Raw genomic sequence first — 19,645 nt, forward strand, 5'->3', positions numbered from 1 at the left:
TTTGAGGTCTTTCTGACTGTAGCTGTGTGAGGTTGAGGTGTTTGAGACTGTAGCTGTGTGAGTTTGAGATGATTCGGACCGTAGCTGTATAAGTTTGAGGTGTATCAGGCTATAGCTTTGTGAGTTTGAGATGTTTCAGACTGTAGCTGTGTGGGTTTGGGGTATTTCAGACTGTAGCTGTTTGTGGGTTTTTGGTGTTCCAGACTGTAGCTGTGTGAGTTTGAGATGTTTCAGACTGTAACTGTATGGGTTTGAGGTGCTTCACACCGTAGTGTGTGAGTTTGAGATGTTTCAGACTGTAACTTTGAGTTTGAGGTGTTTTAGTCCATAGCTGTGCAATTTTCAGATGTTTCAGACTGTAGCTGTGCAACTTTGAGATGTTTCAGACTGTAGCCTTGTGTGTTTGAGATGTTTCAGACCATAGCTGCATGAGTCTGAGATGTTTCAGACTGTAGCTGTGTGGGTTTGAGGTGTTTCAGACTGTAGCTGTATGGGTTTGAGGTGTTTCAGATCGTAGCTGTGTGAGTTTCAGGTGTTTCAGACTGTAACTGTATGAGTTTGAGTTGTTTCAGACTCTATCTGTATGGGGTTGACGTGTATCAGACTGTAGCTGTATGAGTCTGAGATGTTTCAGACTGTAGCTGTGTGAGTTTGAGGTGTTTCATAGTGTAGCTGTATGGGTTTGAGGTGTTTCAGTTCATAGCTATGTGAGTTTCAGGTGTTTCAGACTGTAACTGTATGAGTTTGAGGAGTTTCAGACTGTAGCAATGTGATTTTGAGGTGTTTCAGGCTGTATCTGTATGAGTTTGAGGTGTTTCAGATCATAGCTATGTGAGTTTCAGGTGTTTCAAACTGTAACTGAATGAGTTTGAGGAGTTTCAGACTGTAGCAATGTGATTTTGAGGTGTTTCAGACTGTATCTGTTTGGGTTTGAGGTGCTTCAGACCGTAGGGTATGGGTTTGCTTTGTTTCTGACCATAGCTGTGTGTGTTTGTGGTGTTTCAGACTGTAACTGTATGGGTTTGAGGTGTTTCAGGACATAGCTGTGCAATTTTGAGGTGTTTCAGACTGTAGCTGTGCGACTTTGAGATGTTTCAGACTGTAGCTGTGCGAATTTGAGATCTTTCAGATTATAGCTGCGTGCATGTGACATGTTTCAGACTGCAGCCGTGTGTGTTTGAGATATTCAGACTGTAGGTATATGAATTTTAGATGTTTCAGACTGTAGCCATGTGGGTTTGAGATGTTTCAGACTGCAGTTGTATGGGTTTTAGATGTTTCAGACCGTAGCTATATGAGTTTGAGTTATTTCAGATCATAGCTGTGTAAGTTTGAGGTCTTTCAGACTGTAGTTGTGTGAGTTTGAGGTGTTTCAGACTGTAATTGTGTGAGTTGAGATGTTTCAGACTGTATCTGTCTGCGTTTGAGATGTTTCAGATTGTAGCTGTGTGATTTTGAGGTGTTTCAGATGATAGTTGTGTGAGTTTGAGGTGTTTCAGATGGTAGCTGTTTGAGTTTGAGGTCTTTCTGACTGTAACTGTATGAGTTTGAGGTGTTTCAGATCATAGCTGTGTGAGTTTCAGGTGTTTCAGACTGTAACTGTATGGGTTTGAGTTGTTTCAGACTGTATCTGTATGGGGTTGATGTGTATCAGACCGTAGCTATATGAGTCTGAGATTTTTCAGACCGTAGCTGTGTGAGTTTGAGGTGTTTCATAGTGTAGCTGTATGGGTTTGAGGTGTTTCAGATCATAGCTATGTGAGTTTCAGGTGTTTCAGACTGTAACTGTATGAGTTTGAGGAGTTTCAGACTATAGCAATGTGATTTTGAGATGTTTCAGACTGTATCTGTATAGGTTTGAGGTGCTTCAGACCGTAGTGTATGAGTTTGATATGTTTCAGACCATAGCTGTGTGTGTTTGAGTTGTTTCTGACTGTAGCTGTGTGAGATTGAGGTGTTTCAGATGGTAGTTGTGTGAGTTGAGATGTTTCAGACTGTATCTGTCTGCGTTTGAGATGTTTCAGATTGTAGCTGTGTGATTCTGAGGTGTTTCAGACCATAGTTGTGTGAGTTTGAGGTGTTTCAGATGGTAGCTGTTTGGATTTGAGGTCTTTCAGACTGTAGCTGTATGTGTATGAGGTGTTTCAGTCCGGAGCTGTGTGAGTTTGAGGTGTTTCTGACCTTAGCTATGTGAATTTGAGAAGTTTCAGACCATAGTTAGATGAGTTTGATATGTTTCAGACCATAGCTGTGTGAGTTTGAGGTGTTTCAGACTGTAGCTGTGTGAGTTTGAGGTGTTTCATAGTGTAGCTGTATGGGTTTGAGGTGTTTCAGATCATAGCTATGTGAGTTTCAGGTGTTTCAGACTGTAACTGTATGAGTTTGAGGAGTTTCAGACTATAGCAATGTGATTTTGAGATGTTTCAGACTGTATCTGTATAGGTTTGAGGTGCTTCAGACCGTAGTGTATGAGTTTGATATGTTTCAGACCATAGCTGTGTGTGTTTGAGTTGTTTCTGACTGTAGCTGTGTGAGATTGAGGTGTTTCAGATGGTAGTTGTGTGAGTTGAGATGTTTCAGACTGTATCTGTCTGCGTTTGAGATGTTTCAGATTGTAGCTGTGTGATTCTGAGGTGTTTCAGACCATAGTTGTGTGAGTTTGAGGTGTTTCAGATGGTAGCTGTTTGGATTTGAGGTCTTTCAGACTGTAGCTGTATGTGTATGAGGTGTTTCAGTCCGGAGCTGTGTGAGTTTGAGGTGTTTCTGACCTTAGCTATGTGAATTTGAGAAGTTTCAGACCATAGTTAGATGAGTTTGAGGTGTTTCAGGCCGTAGATGTGTGAGGTTGAGGTGTTTCAGAGTGTAAGTGTATGAGTTTGAGGTGTTTCAGACTGTAGCTGTGAGAGTTTCAGATGTTTCAGACTGTAGTTATGTGAGTTTCAGGTGTTTCAGAATGTTTAAGTATGGGTTTGACATGTATCAGACTGTGGGTGTTTGAGTCTGAGATGTTTCTGACTGTAGCTGTGTGAGTTTGATGTGTTTCAGACTGTAACTGTATGATTTTGAGGTGTTTCTGACTGTAGCTGTGTTAGTTTGAGATGATTCGGACTGTAGCTGTATAAGTTTGAGGTGTATCAGGCCATAGATTTGTGTAGCTGTGTGGGTTTGAGGTGTTTCAGACCATAGATGTGTGAGTTTGAGGTGTTTCAGACTGTAGCAGTGTGAGTTTGAGATGTTTCAGACTGTAACTGTATGAGGTTGAGGTGATTCAGACCATAGATGTGTGAGTTTGAGGTGTTCCAGACTGTAGCTGTGTGAGTTTGAGTTGTTTCAGACTGTAACTGTATGAGTTTGAGGTGATTCAGAATGTAGCTGTATGAGTTTCAAATTATTCAGACTGTAGCTGTGTGAGTTTGAGTTGTTTCAGACTGTAACTGTATGAGTTTGAGGTGATTCAGAATGTAGCTGTATGAGTTTCAGATTATTCAGACTGTAGCTTTGTGAGTTTGAGGTGTTTCTGACTGTTTCTGTATGGGTTTGACATGCATTAGACCTGAAGCTGTTTGAGTCTGAGATGTTTCAGACTGTAGCTGTTTGAGTTTGAGGTGTTTCAGACTGTAGCTGTGTGCGTTTGAGATGTTTCAGACTGTAGCTGTATGAGTTTGATGTGTTTAAGAACTTAGCTTGTGAGTTTGAGGTGTTTCAGACTGTAGCTGCATGGGTTTGAGGTGTTTCAGACTGTAGCTGTGTGAGATTGAGATGTTTCAGACTGCAGCTGTATGAGTTTGAGATGTTTCAGACTGTAGCTGTGTGTGTTTGAGATGTTTATGACTGCAGCTGTGTGTGTTTTAGATGTGTCAGACATAAGCTGTATAAGTTTTAGTTGTATCAGTTCATAGCTCCGTGAGTTTGAGGTGTTTCAGACTGTGCCTGTGTGAGTTTGAGATGTTTCAGACTGTAGATATTTGCATTTGAGATGTTTCAGACTGTAGCTGTGTGAGTTTGAGATTTTCAGACTGTAGCTATATGAGTTGTAGAAGTTTCAGATCATAGCTATATGAGTTTGAGGTGTTTCAGACCATAGCTGTGTGAGTTTCAGATGTTTCAGACTGTAGCTGTATGAATTTCAGATTATTCAGACTGTAGCTTTGTGAGTTTGAGGTGTTTCTGACTAGCTGTATGAGGTTGAGGTGTTTCATACTGTAGCTGTGTGAGTTTGAGATTATTTGGACCGTAGCTGTATAAGTTTGAGGTGTATCAGACCATAGCTGTGTGAGTTTGAGGCATTTCAGACTGAAATTGTATGAGTTTGAGATGTTTCAGACTGTAGTTGTGTGAGTTTGAGTTGATTCAGACTGTAGCTGTGTGAGTTTGAGATGTTTCAGACCATAGCTGTATGAGTTTCAGATGTTTCAGACCGTAGCTTTGTGAATTTGAGGTGTTTCTGACTGTAGCTGTATGAGGTTGAGGTGTTTCAGGCTGTAGCTGTGTGAGTTTGAGGTAATTCAGACTGTAGCTGTGTGCATTTGAGATGTTTCAGACTGTAGCTGTATGAGTTTGAGGTGTTTCAGACCATAGCTGTGTGAGTTTGATGTGTTTCTGACTGTAGCTGTGTGAGTTTGAGGTAATTCAGACTGTAGCCATGTGAGTTTCAGATGTTTCAGACTGTAGCTGTATGAATTTCAGATTATTCAGACTGTAGCTTTGTGAGTTTGAGGTGTTTCTGACTAGCTGTGTGAGGTTGAGGTGTTTCATACTGTAGCTGTGTGAGTTTGAGATGATTTGGACCGTAGCTGTATAAGTTTGAGGTGTATCAGACCATAGCTGTGTGAGTTTGAGGCATTTCAGACTGTAATTGTATGAGTTTGAGATGTTTCAGACTGTAGTTGTGTGAGTTTGAGTTGATTCAGACTGTAGCTGTGTGAGTTTGAGATGTTTCAGACCGTAGCTGTTTGAGTCTCAGACGTTTCAGACCGTAGCTTTGTGAGTTTGAGGTGTTTCTGACTGTAGCTGTATGAGGTTGAGGTGTTTCAGGCTGTAGCTGTGTGAGTTTGAGGTAATTCAGACTGTAGCTGTGTGCATTTGAGATGTTTCAGACCGTAGGTGTATGAGTTTGAGTTGTTTCAGACCATAGCTGTGTGAGTTTGAGGTGTTTCTGACTGTAGCTGTGTGAGTTTGAGGTAATTCAGACTGTAGCTGTGTGCATTTGAGATGTTTCAGACCGTAGGTGTATGAGTTTGAGGTGTTTCTGACTGTAGCTGTGTGAGGTTGAGATGATTTGGACCATAGCTGCATAAGTTTGAGGTGTATCAGACCATAGTTGTGTGAGTTTGAGGCGTTTCAGACTGTAATTGTATGAGTTTGAGATGTTTCAGACTGTAGTTGTGTGAGTTTGAGTTGATTCAGACTGTAGCTGTGTGAGTTTGAGATGTTTCGGACTGTAGCTGTATGAGTTTCAGACGTTTCAGACTGTAGCTTTATGAGTTTGAGGTGTTTCTGACTGTAGCTGTATGAGGTTGAGGTAATTCGGACTGTAGCTGTGTGCGTTTGAGATATTTCAGACCATAGCTATATGCGTTTGAGGTGTTTCAGACCATAGCAGTGTGCATTTGAGGTGTTTCAGACTGTAACTGTATGAGTTTGAGGTGTTTCAGACTGTACCTGTGTGAGTTTGAGGTGATTCAGACTGTAGCTGTGTGAGTTTGAGATGTTTCAGACCATAGCTGTATGAGTTTGAAATGTTTCATATGGTTGCTGTGTGAGTTTGAGATGTTTCTGACTGCAGATGTGTGAGTTTTATATGCTTCAGACAGTAGCTATTTGCATTTGAGATGTTTCAGACTGTAACTGTGTGAGTTTGAGATGTTTCAGACTGTAGCTATGTGAGTTGTAGAAGTTTCAGACCATAGCTGTATGAGTTTGATGTTTTTCAGACTGTAACTGTATGAGATTGAGATGTTTCAGACTGTAGCTGTGAGAGTTTCAGATGTTTCAGATTGTAGTTATTGTGAGTTTGAGGTGTTTCAGACTGTATCTGTATGGGTTTTAGGTGTATCAGACCGAAGTTGTATGAGTCTGAGTTGTTTCAGACTGTAGCTGTGTGCGTTTGAGATGTTTCCGACTGTAGCTGTATGGGTTTGAGGTGTTTCAGACTGTAGCTGTGTGAGTTTGAGGTGTTTCAGACCATAGCTTTGTGAGTTTGAGATGTTTCAGACCGTAGCTGTATGAGTTTGAGATGTTTCTGACTGCAGCTGTGAGAGTTTTAGACATTTCAGACCATAGCTGTATGCATTTCAGGTATTTCAGTTTGTGGCTGTGTTAGTTCGAGATGTTTCAGACTGTAGCTGTGTGAGATTTAGACGTTTCAGACACTGGCTATATGAGTTTGAGGTGTTTCAGACTGTAGCTGTCTGAGTTTGAGGTAATTCAGACTGTAGCTGTGTGCGTTGGAATCATTTCAGACTGTAACTGTGTGAGTTTGAGGTGATTCAGACTGTAGCTGTGTGAGATTGAGATGTTTCAGACTATAGCTGAATGAGTTTGAGATGTTTCATATGGTTGCTGTGTGAGTTTGAGATATTTCTGACTGCAGCTGTGTGAGTTTTAGATGTTTCAGACAGTAGCTGTTTGCATTTGAGATGTTTCAGACTTTAACTGTGTGAGTTTGAGATGTTTCAGACTGCAGCTATATGAGTTGTAGAAGTTTCAGACCATAGCTGTATGAATTTGAGGGGTCTTAGACCGTAGCTGTGCGGGTTTGTGATGTTTCAGACTGTAGCTGTGAGAGTTTGAGATGTTTCAGACTGTAGTTATGAGAGTTTGAGATGTTTCAGACTGTAACTGTATGAGTTTGAGGTGTTTCAGACTGTAGCTTTGCAGGTTTGTGATGTTTCAGACTGTAGCTGTGAGAGTTTCAAATGTTTCAGACTGTAGTTATGAGAGTTTGAGGTGTTTCAGACTGTATCTGTATGGGTTTTAGGTTGTATCAGACTGTAGCTGTATGAGTCTGAGATGTTTCAGACTTTAGCTGTGTGAGTTTGAGGTGTTTCAGACCATAGCTGTGTGAGTTTGAGGTCTTTCAAACTGTAGCTGTGTGAGTTTGAGGTGTTTCAGACTATAGCTGTGTGAGTTTGAGGTCTTTCAAACTGTAGCTGTTTGAGTTTGAGGTGTTTCAGACTATAGCTTTGTGAGTTTGAGATATTTCAGACAGTAGCTGTGTGAGTTTAAGGTGTTTCACACTGTAGCTGTGTGAGTTTGAGATGTTTCAGACAGTGGCTGTGTGAGATTGTGATGTTTCAGACCGTAGCTGTGAGAATTTCAGATGTTTCAGACTGTAGGTATGTGAGTTTGAGGTGTTTCACACTGCAGCTGTGTGAGTTTGAAGTCTTTCAGACTGTAGATGTGTGAGTTTGAGGTGTTTCAGACTGTAGCTGTGTGCGTTTGAGGTGTTTCAGACAGTAGCTGTGAGTTTGAGATGTTTCAGACTGTAGCTGTATGAGTTTGAATTGTATCAGACCATAGCAGTGTGAGTTTGAGATGTTTCAGGCGGTAGCTGTGAGTTTGAGGCATTTCAGGCCGTAGCTGTGTGAATTTGAGGTGTTTCAGACTGTGAGAAAGTGAGGACTGCAGATGCTGGAGACCAGAGTTGAAAAATGTGGTGCTGGAAAAACACAGACCGTAGGCATCATACGAGGAGCAGGAGAATTGACATTTCAGGCATAAGCTGAAAATGTGTTGCTAGAAAAGCGCAGCAGGTCAGGCAGCATCCAAGGAGCAGGAGATTCGATGTTTCGGGCATAAGCCCTTCTTCAGGCTTATGACCGAAACATCGAATCTCCTGTTCCTTGGATGCTGCCTGACCTGCTGCGCTTTTCCAGCAACACATTTTCAGCTCTGATCTCCAGCATCTGCAGACCTCACTTTCTCCATTTCAGGCATAAGGCCTTCTTCAGGTGTTTCAGACTGTATCTGTGTGAGTTTGAGGTGTTTCAGACTGTAGCAGTATGAGCTGGAGATGTTTCAGACCGTAGCTGTGTGAGTTTGAAGTGTATCAGACTGTAGCTATGTGAGTTTGAAGTGTTTCAGACTGTAGCGGTATTAGGTTGAAGTGTTTCAGACTGTAGCTGTATGAGTTTAGATTAGATTACTTACAGTGTAGAAACAGGCCCTTCGGCACAACAAGTCCACACCGACCCGCCGAAGCGCAACCCACCCATACCCCTACATTTACCCCTTACCTAACACTACGGGCAATTTAGCATGGCCAATTCACCTGACCCACACATCTTTGGACTGTGGGAGGAAACCGGAGCACCCGGAGGAAACCCACGCAGACACGGGGAGAACGTGCAAACTCCACACAGTCAGTCGCCTGAGTCGGGAATTGAACCTGGGTCTCAGGCGCTGTGAGGCAGCAGTGCTAACCACTGTGCCACCGTGCCACCCACAAAGTGGTTTGAAGTGTATCAGACCATAGCAGTATGAGTTTGAATTTTTTTCAGACGGTAGCTGTTTGAGTTTGAGGTGTTTCAGACTGTAGCTATGCGAGATTGTGATGTTTCAGACCGTAGCTGTGAGAGTTTCAGATGTATCAGACTATAGCTATGTGAGTTTGAGGTGTTTCACACTGTAGCTGTGTGAGTTTGAGGTCTTTCAGACTGTAGCTGTGTGAGTCTGAGATGTTTCAGACTGTAGCTGTGTGAGTTTGAGATGTTTCAGACTGGACCTGTGTAAGGTTGAGATGTTTCAGATGGTAGCTGTGAGTTTGATGTGTTTCAGACCATAAGCTGTGTGAGCTTGAGGTCTTTCAGACTGTAGCTGTGTGAGTCTGAGATGTTTCAGACTGTAGCTGTGTGAGTTTGAGATGTTTCAGACTGGACCTGTGTAAGGTTGAGATGTTTCAGATGGTAGCTGTGAGTTTGATGTGTTTCAGACCATAAGCTGTGTGAGTTTGAGGTCTTTCAACTGTAACTGTGTGAGTTGAGATGTTTCAGACAGTAGCTGTGTGAGTTTGATGTGTTTCAGAACGTTGCTGTGTGAGTTTGAGATGTTTCTGACTGCAGCTGTATGAGTTTGACGTATTTCAGACTGTAGCTGTACGAGGCTGTGATGTTTCAGATGTCAGCTGTGTTAATTTGAGATGTTTCAGACCGTAGCTGTGTGAGTTTGAGTTGATTCAGATCATAGGTGTATGAGTTTGAGGTGTTTCAGACAGTAGCTGTGTGAGTTTGAGATGTTTCAGACCATAGGTGTATGAGTTTGAGGTGTTTCAGGCTGTAGCTGAGTGAGTTTGAGATGTTTCAGACCGTAGCTGTATGAGTTTGAGATGTTTCAGACCATAGGTGTATGAGTTTGAGGTGTTTCAGGCTGTAGCTGTGTGAGTTTGAGATGTTTCAGACCGTAGCTGTATGAGTTTCAGACGTTTCAGACCATGGCTGTATGAGTTTCAGATGCTTCAGACTGTAGCTTTGAGAGTTTGAAATGTTTCTGACTGTAGCTGTACGAGGTTGAGGTGTTTCAGACTGTAGCTGTGTGAATTTGAGCTGTTTCAGACTGTAGCCGTGTGAGTTTGAAATGTTTCAGACTGTAACTATGTGAGTTTGCGATGTTTCAGACAGTAGCTGTGTGAATTTGAGCTGTTTTGGACTATAGCTGTATGAGTTTGAGGTGTTTCAGACCATAGCTGTGTGCATTTGAGATATCTCAGTCTCTAACTATGTGAATTTGTGATGTTTCAGACTATAGCTGTATTAGTGTGAGCTGTTTCGGATCGTAGCTGTGTGAGTCGAGAGGTTTCAGACTGTAGCTGTGCGAGTTTTAGGTGTTTCAGACTGTACCTGTGTGAGTTTGAGGCATTTTAGACTGTAGCCATGTGAGTTTGACATGTTTCAGACTGTAGCTGTGTGAGTTTTAGGTGTTTCAGACTGTACCTGTGTGAGTTTGAGATGTTTCAGACTGTAGTTGTGTGAGTTTGAGGTGTTTCAGACTGTAGTTGTGTGTGCTAGCCTGGGATCTGATTTTAGCCCTGGGCCAGTTTCAGGAGCTCAGGATTATGAATGAAACGGCTGTTGCAGAGATCAGTCTCAGGGAATGTGACCCTACAGGCCTGAATGAAATAATGCTGGCTTAGCTTCTATCTGTGTGGGCTGAGAAGATGACCAGTAATGGTGTAAAATCTCATCCTGAGACGAGACAGATGGCAAGATGGGCTGCTGGGACAATCCTGAAGTTGTGCTGCATTCAGGGGTGGATGGGGCAGCTCTGAGCTTTACAGTCCCGAGATCCCGAGTACAATTCATGGAGCTGATATGCAGTTGTAAGCCGCTAAAGTGGCAACTTTGGGTACCTTCTCCATGGAACAGATTAAAATCAGGAATTGCCAGCTCCTGGCATCCTCTGGGCATCTAAATAACCTGACGATTCTGATGTGCCACTACCCCATGCGGACAGTAGGGAAATACTTCCTTGAACTGAATTCTAATACTGATCTGTGGCACCAAATAAAACTGCACCTACTTGCACTTTTGTTTTACTTTCTTCAAAGTGTTGGCAGTTCTGTGACATTTCCCGAGTTATGTCAGATTCATCCAGTTGAGGGAACATTCACCGCAAAGTGGAGATGAACTTTTGCTTTTATTCAATTAATGACTGACCCTGTATCAGGATGAAGGCCAGTTGCCTGACAGAACCATTAAATTAAAACTGCCTGTTTCTCACACATGAATATTTTCCATTCAATGATGTAATCAAGTGTTTGACCTTTAGTAACCTGTAGCTGGGCTGATTAATTAACTCTTTCATCTTTTCAACAAACAACGGTAGCTGGTTCTGGAGCAGGGTAAGCACATGACAAGCGTAATGTTTAAATTCCTTGGCTGAAAGTCTTTATTAAGCTCAGATTTTAAACGATACATTATTCATGGGATGTGCCTAATTGCCCAAAGGACAATTAAGAGTCAGCAACATTGCTGTGGGTCCGGAGTCACATGTAGGCCAGACCAGGTAAGGAGAGAAATAAAAACCTGCAGATGCTGGAATCCAAACTGGACAGGCAGGAGGCTGGAAGAATACAGCAAGCCAGGCAGCATTAGGAGGTGGGCTACCCAGTCCTGAGGAAGGGTTATACCTGAAATGTTGATGTCTCCACCTCCTGATGCTGCCTGGCTTGCTGTGTTCTTCCAGCCTCCTGCCTGCAGACCAGATAAGAATGACAGTTTCCTTCCCTAAAGGACATTAGTGAATCAGCTGGATTCCTCCCCCCAACAATTGTTTCATGGTCATCATTAAACCCTTTATATCGGAACGTTTTTCTTGTATTCAAATTGCATCATTGGCCATGTAGATTTGAACCCAGGACATTACCTGGGTCTGGGATTAATAGACTTGCAATAACATGACCAAGCTTCTGAAAGACAGTGAGTGTAGAGTTTAAAATAAAGACCTGCTGTTTGTATGATAACTTTGGACAGGTGTTGGCCCAGTGGAATTGTTACTAGATTATTAATCCAGAGAGCCAGGTAATGTTCTGGGAACCTGGTCTTGGACTGTCACTTGGTGGTGGAATTTGACTCCAATTATCCTTATCGGGTGTACCTGGGACAAGTTGTTTTTATGGCCAGGATTATGAGGTGCCAGTGGGAGAACTTTAGTATTTCAGCCCTCCCTGAAAACTGAGGTGTGGACAAAGTTAAAAATCACACAACACCAAGTTATAGTCCAACAGGTTTACTTGGAAGCACTAGCTTTTGGAATGCTGCTCCTTCATCAGGGGGCTGTGGAGCAGCATCACAAGACACAGAATTTATAGCAAAAGATCACAGTGTCATATAACTGAAATGGTACATTGAACAAGCCTAGATTGCTGTTAAGTCTTTCATCTTTTAGAATAGGTTGCAGGTTTCAATTCATTAATATGTAAATCCCAGGACTTCTTGAGATAATTTAAGGCTCTATAAAAGAAAAGTGCCATCTCAGCTCAGACAATGCATTAAAGGTGGGGGGTTAGAGTCTGTCTGTGTTATGACACAGAGTAAACCCCTCTGCTAATTTAAACCTGACACACAGAGAAGCTCACCTCTCACTGTAATCTGTTACATTTTGAGAAACAAAGAACCATCCCAGAGGTCACTATTTAAAGTAAAAATTAACAATTTTATTTTTTGAGTCCAACAGAGAACATTAAAACAACAGCTATTTACAGCTCCTTTCTCTAAAACCTATCTTTTACCTCCCGCTCTATAATACTGGTCTGATAGAACAAAATCCCCGATTAAGATTTACAGAAAAATAATCATGTTTCAAAACAAGCCAGCTTTGTTGATTCTCCTTTGTAGATTTCACTCTGTAGAGATTTCTGGGTGGTCTTTTCTTTGGTCTTCTGCTGTGCAAATCTCTTATAGCAGTCTGTTTGGCAGCTCTTTGTAGTTCTCCCCCTAACTGTTCAAAAATTTTATATCCCAAAACAGCGGATCATTTCATTGGTTTGATGTCATTGAAAGTACCAAAATTCAAATTTGATTGGATTTTGGTACCTGGGGCATAATTTGAACTGATTAGCCAAATTTGAAATAGTTTTTGTTCCATGGCAACACAACACCAGCAGTTTGTGTTATGTTTTTATATTTTTCAGCACACACCGTTCCTCTCTCAGTCTGTGCCAGCTTCCACTCTCTCTTAAAGATATACTACACACCTACACCTTCATGACAATCTGTATTCCAATCTAGAGTCTGACTGATTAACTGAAAGTCTCCCGGAATTGATGACTGATCTCTTGGGTAGTGCTGTTGTAGATCCAGGACTAATCTAAGTTGTACCTGGGGTACCTGCATGCATCTATAGCCTCTAGTCTCAAAATGTGGCCCTGCACCATCCTGACCACTGCCCTGATGCAGATGTCAATGGCTATCTTCATTATTAGTCATTGGCCTTGAGAATTATATCAGGGATATGCTTCCCACTGTGATAACTTTGTCAGGAGCATAACTGGCAACGGTATTGGTTGTTATAGGCAGAAATTCCAATTCCTCTTTTTATATCACTTTCTGACAATTTCAAGAGAGAAACTTGTCTCCTGTCCAACTATTCTGTGAGCTTCGGCAAGTTACTGCAGTGCGCCTTGAAAGTGGTGCCTATTGTTGGCACTGTGGTGGCAGAGGGAGCGAATATTTAAGGCGGTGTATGGCTGTCAAATCAAGCAGGAAGTTTTGCCGGAATGGTATCAAGCTTCTTGGAGCCACACTGATCCAGGCAAGTGAACAGTAATCCATCACACTCCCAGTTGGTGCTTTGTGGGTGCGGAGTAGGAGAGGTGTTCTGTCTGTAGAAATCCCAGTGCCTGACCTAGCTACAGACTCAGTTTTTTGTGGGATATTAATCATTTAGTGGATTTGCCATTGCTTCCCTCAATGATGTCCTACCTCTATCATCATTTCACATCCTTGGGGTGGCATGGGAGCTCAGTGGTTAGCATTGCAGCCTCACAGCACCAGGGACCTGGGTTCAATTCCACCCATTGGGTGACTGTCTGTGTGGAGTTTGCACATTCTCCCCGTGTCTGTGTGGGTTTCCTCCAACAATCCAAAGATGTGCAGGTTAGGTGGATTGGCCATGCTAAATGGCCCCTGTAGTCTCCAAGGGTGCGCAGCTAGGTGGATTAGCCGTGGGAATTGCAGGGTTATTGGGTTGGATGGTCTTCAGAAGGTCTGTATGACTCAAAGGGCTGAATGGCCCTCTTCCACACTGTAGGGATCCAATGATTCTAGATAGGAAAACTTAATTAAAATGTTGACATTTCCTGCTCTCAAATGTAGAACAAATTAACAGAGGACTTACACTATTAGACCCCACACACAGATAAGGCTGATATTTACCTTTCTTCACACTGCATTTTCAAACATTATCTGGTGAAGGCAATAGCCTTTGGACATGCTAACGGTAACATAATTGTCATTCATCAAGACTCCACAAAGTTATTGATCCTTTTCGGAATTAATTGCAGCAGACGAGCAATACTGCAATGACAGCTCTCCTTTTAACTCTATGGATGTCTCTTATGTAAGGGTGCCTGTTTTTAGCAAGATATCTCAGAACAACTGGTGGTGAATATTTTTCTAGTAAACAGTAAACAATGCAACCACAATCTCAGTGATTTGAACAGCTGGACACACCTTGCTAGAACAGTACAGTCACTTTGCTGTTCTTATTGCATTGAGGATCTGCCCTTGGGTATTGTGCACCTCTATCACAGCTGGCTAACAAATCTTATCATAAACTGAAATTAAAAATAATAAGAATGAGCAGTGATTGATCGGTGAATACAGTGATAATATTTGCATCATTTAAATACATATTTTGCAATTTTCTCTTTGCCTCGGAAAATAAGTACATTCTGTAACTAGAGGGCTAAATACTGAAGGCTTATAATGTGAACAGTAAATGGATATTAACTGGAGCACATCTTAGTGGGAAAGGGAAAAATAAAGATCCGCAGTGAATTTCTAATAGATGGGAAACATCCAGTTGAGTTCAGGCATGATAGAAAGACCTTGTCTTATTAATTCACACCCTTTAGAAGTCTGGTGCTCAAAGGATGTCTTTCTCACTCAAAATACAGAATTGTTGGCATTGAGAATGATGTAAACATCCATAAATATTGGATTAAAAAGGATAAGCAACCACAGCTCAAGTAATTTGAAGTCATTCAGGTAGCTCTTGGCTTTGAGCGATAGTCAATGGAAATAAAAATCAGGAGGGATGGGAGATATGCTGCAGGCTTACAATCACCTCTCTTTCACTATGACATAATCAAGGACTCCTTCACCAAGTGAGCAGTGCCCTAGCAAAGAACTCATCACCGGCTGATGACTGATGAGAGATTGCAGGATCACACACTGCAAGAGTACCAGCCTCAAACGCACATTCGCCTCAGGGTGGATTCCCACGGTCAGAATGATAGGAGACTATAAGCATCTAAAAGTAAGAATGGTTACCAGGGAAGCAGGCATGACCTATATGCTTGCCATCATGGGGAGCCTGATGGAGGTTAAAGACTACAGAAAATCAAGCGCATCCTCAGTGAAGGCAGGACAGGTACAAGAGGAAGGCGTAAAGGCAGTGGTGGGGGAAGGGGAAGGAAGAGCAAGACTAGTAGGGGGTGCAGGTCAAAGTGTGGAGAGTTATGCAGGTGAGAATTCCACGCATGAAACAAATTTGTGTAAGGAGTGGCTTGGAAGTCAGGAAAGTCGATGGTTGGGAGTGTCACCAAATTAAATGCATCGTTCGGTCAGGATATGGAAGCTGGGTCCTGACTCAAGCAGGTCAAAACATTGAATAGTTGGTGAAGCACAGACACCTTGAGCCCTCCCTGCTATACTGGGTATGTTCCTGGCTGATTGAATTCATGCAGGGCAATTCCATGAATCTAATTACTTCCACATTATTCTGTTTTTGTGTTACAGGCTCCCTGACTGTTTCAGTCACTGACATGCGGGCACCTGTGGTTGGAGCCTCTGGTGGTGTCTACGCTCTCTGCTCCGCACACTTGGCCAATGTTGTCATGGTAACCGTTGTTTAGTTTGTCTTTCCAAATGTAATTATACCAAACAGTGCAAATAAACCACAGCAGCGTTGAGTTATACTGAAGGTCAGGTGGTACACTGTCTTGCAGCATGTGATGTTTCTCTTGGCAAAGTGCAGTTATATATGGTGGCTATATTACAGCAGCTACATACACCCCGACAGCGAATTCCCAACTTCTGCCAAGTTGTCAGAGAATGTCAGGGCTGAAACATGCTGTTATAGCTGTTTATTGTCCCAGATGAGACAGACTATTATGATAACAGGAAAGTAATCCCTTCAGTTACAAAATTCAGGAGCACATTCATCCAACCTTTCATTAGGTTCCAGTTTTGAACAGGAGAATGGAGCAAGCAGTATTTCTGCTAGTAACAAGCTACAACTGGGCCACCGGATGGTGTGAGTGTGTGTTCACTTTTCCAGGTTGTGTTGTGTATGTACAGGGTCAGGGTTGAAGCTTCTATTTTGCTGCTGCTTAAAGTCGAATTCCCAGCATGCATCATCATCCAGAGGAAGTGGGCAGGGTGACGTCACAAAAATCATACAGTACAGAAGAGGTCATTTGGCCTATCCAGTTTGTACTGCCAAAACAACGCTAAATCTACTCTGGTCCCGCTTTCCCACACTAGGCCTTGCATGTTATGACATTTCAAGTACCTTTTGAAGGTTGTGAGGTAGTTACAATCTGGGGTGGCATGTTGACTCAGTGGTTAGCACTACTGCCTCACAGCACCAGAGACCCGGTTTGATACCAGCCTGGGGCGACTGACTGTGTGGAGTCTGCACATTCTCCCCGTGTCTGCGTGGGTTTCCTCCGGGTGCTCCGGTTTCCTCCCACAGTCCAAAGATGTGCAGGTCAGGTGAATTGGCCATTCTAAATTGCCCCTAGTGTTAGGTGCATTAGTCAGAGGGAAATGGGTCGGTGTGGACTTGTTGGGCTGAAGGGCCTGTTTCCACACTGTATGTAATCTAATCTAAGAAATAGATCTGGGTGTCTTCCTCTCTCCATTCCTACTATGCTCTGGCTAAACTTTTAAATGGATAAGATCATCAAGACGTTTTGTTTTATATGGGGTGTGAGTGGGGCAGAAGACAGTGAGAACAATCCACGTGTGAATTTTATGAAAACTTGTCTCAAATGTTTAATTTTAGTCATGCCAGATTAATGACCCAGTTGTAAACTTGTTAATGCAGTTTGAGTGGTCTTGTTTCTGTAACATTAATATTGCCCCATTCCTGGGGTGGCACAGTGTCTCACACCACTGCCTCACAGCGCCAGGGACCTGGGTTCAATTCCACGCTGTCTGCGTGGGCTTCCTCTGGGTGCTCCAGTTTCCTCTCTCAGCCCAGGTTGGGGTGGACTGGCCATGCTAGATTGTCCCATAGGGTTATGCAGGCTGGCTGGGTTAGCCATGGGAAATGCAGGGTTACAGGGAGTCGGTAGCGGGCTGAGGCTGGGTGCGATGCTGTTTGGAGGGTTGGTGGGGACTTGATGGGCCAAATGGCCTGCTTCCACACTATGGGGATTCTATGATACTGCTCTCTGTAAGCTGATACCCTACACACACAGCACCATGAGAGTCCTCGCTTTGAGTTGGATACATCACAGTTTAAGATCAGATGCAGCTTCTTTACAGTACTTGGTTTGAGGTAAGCTTGTGGTGCAGTGGTAGTGTCCTTACCTCTGAGCTAGGAGACCTATGTTCAAGTCCAACCTACTCCAGAACTGTTGATTGAAAATACATGAGCTTGCCCGTTTGCTACAGGAGCCCAGCACATTGATGCCATCTGGTGGCTGAAACTGGAACAATGATTTTGCTAAAAGTCAATGGTCCCCTGTTTTGATTTGTTGAGATCAAATTAAGATTAGATTAGATTACTTACAGTGTGGATACAGGCCCTCCGGCCCAACAAGTCCACACCGACTCGCCGAAGCGCAACCCACTCATACCCCTACATTTACCCCTTACCTAACACTACGAGCAATTTAGCATGGCCGCCAATTCACGTTACCCGCACATCTTTGTGACGGTGAGAGGAAACCGGAGCACCCGGAGGAAACCCACGCAGACACGGGGAGAACGTGCAAACTCCACACAGTCAGTCGCCTGAGGCGGGAATTGAACCCGGGTCTGGCGTTGTGAGGCAGCAGTGCTAACCACTGTGCCACCGTGCCGCCCACTATTAAGTAACAGTTGCACCAATAGCAGTGCCCGGATTTAGGCACTTGGTGTGACCATCAAAATTCCATAAATAGCTCCATGATTCTATTTCATTCAAAAGAATTATATTCAATTGTCTTACTTAAAGATGTTTAACATTGCAGCTTCCTTTGTTGCCATGAGAAATGAAACCTTGCACATTTTGAATGAAGTGGGTGTTTTGATAATCAATTTAGAGTCTTAGAGTCATAGAGATGTACAGCACAGAAACAGACCCTTCGGTCCAACCCGTCCATGCTGACCAGATGTCCCAACCCAATCTAGTCCCACCGGCCAGCACCCGGCCCATATCCCTCCAAACCCTTCCTATTCACATACCCATCCAGATGCCTTTTAAATGTTGCAGTTGTACCAGCCTCCACCACTTCCTCTGGCATTAAAAAGTTCTGTCAATGAACTGTTGGCAGATCACCAACAAACAGATCAGGAAGTTACACAGCAGAATGCCCAGACTTCCTTACATCGTCCCCTTCCCTAATTTAAATGGTGATATGTTTTGAGGAAGGATCACTGGACCTGAAACGTTAAGTCTAATTTATCTCCATAGGTGCTGCCAGACTGGCTGAGCTTTTCCAGAAATTTCTGTTTTTCTTGTTGAACGGTAGCAGGTTGGGGAAGGAGGAGGTGTAACGGGACCTGGGTGTCCTCTTACACAAGTTGCTGAAAGTAAGCCAGCAGGTGCAGCAGGAGGTGAGGAAGGCAAATGGTATGTGGTCCTTCAGAGCGAGAGGATTCGAGTACAAGAGCAGGGATGCCTTGGTGCAGTTGTACTGGGTGTTGGTGAGCCCACACCTGCAGTATTGGGTACAGTTTTGGTCTCTTTATCAGAAGAAGGCTATGGAAGGAGTGCAACAAAGGTTAACCAGATGGCTTCCTGGGATGGCAGGACTGACAGATGGGGGTGGAGATTGGATCGGTTAGCATTATATTCACGAGAGTTGAGATGAGTGAGGGGTGTGTTTCATAGAAACCTTCAATTTCTAACAGGATTAGAAAGGTAAATGTAGGAAGATGTTCTCAATGATGAGGGAGTCCAGATCAGGGGTCACAATCTAAGGATAAAGGATAGGCCTTTCAGAACAGAGGTGAGGAGAAATTTCTTCGTCCAGAGAGAGAAAGAGAGATAAACCTGTGGAAATCTCTGCCACAGGACGCTCCTGAGGACAAAACATTGAAGGTATACAAGAAGGATGGAGATGTAGCTCATATGATTAAAGGGATCAAAGGATATGGGGAAAAGTTGGAACAGGATACTGAGATGGATGGTCAGCCACGATCATATTGAATGGCAGAGCTTACTCAAAGGGCTGAATGGACTATTCCTGTTCCTATATTCTGTTCTTCCATGTTTCTATGTTGGGACAGCAGAATACAAGCTCTTCCTATCTCTGTCTGAAATACTTCTCTCCATCATTTTAGTGCCAAATTTAACCTTTTAATTTTAGATAAAGCTAAAAGCTAGAAAATGTAACAATTAATGGTAATCAAACAAAGTTTTCGGTTTCCTTAACTAGTGACCATTTTTTTGCATGAGATAAAAATCGATTCCAGCAATAATCCTTGTGCTATGAAATCTGGCACATGTGGATATTACAACAGTCAAGCCATGGAGTATTGCCTCGGAACAGGAAAGGGGCTGTGCTGGAGCGTTTTAAGAGGTCATTCAGAACAGTTCAACAGTCACCAAACAGCAACTGAACAATCAGTTTTAAGAGGGAGTCAAAGACGGTTGTTAAAGTGCTTCTGTTGGCTGATTCCATGCAGTATGGGGAAATATGGGGATCTCAAATTGTGGCAATAATTAGACACTATAGAGTGTAGCCTTGTAAAGCCAAATGAGACGAAGT

General features: G+C 43.0%; 1 protein-coding gene across 2 annotated transcripts in view; it reads left to right on the forward strand.

Annotated features, from left to right (window-relative positions):
* Positions 1-19,645, forward strand: part of LOC132825129 (rhomboid-related protein 1-like) — a 228,933-nt gene that overhangs the window by 201,728 nt on the left and 7,560 nt on the right. For both annotated transcript variants that reach the window (XM_060840127.1, XM_060840128.1), the window contains exon 5: positions 15,459-15,559. In XM_060840127.1, the coding sequence (XP_060696110.1) occupies positions 15,459-15,559 (101 nt within the window). The remainder of the gene's footprint in view (positions 1-15,458; positions 15,560-19,645) is intronic.

This window comes from Hemiscyllium ocellatum, chromosome 20 (genome assembly GCF_020745735.1).
Source record: "Hemiscyllium ocellatum isolate sHemOce1 chromosome 20, sHemOce1.pat.X.cur, whole genome shotgun sequence".
NCBI lineage: Eukaryota > Metazoa > Chordata > Chondrichthyes > Orectolobiformes > Hemiscylliidae > Hemiscyllium > Hemiscyllium ocellatum.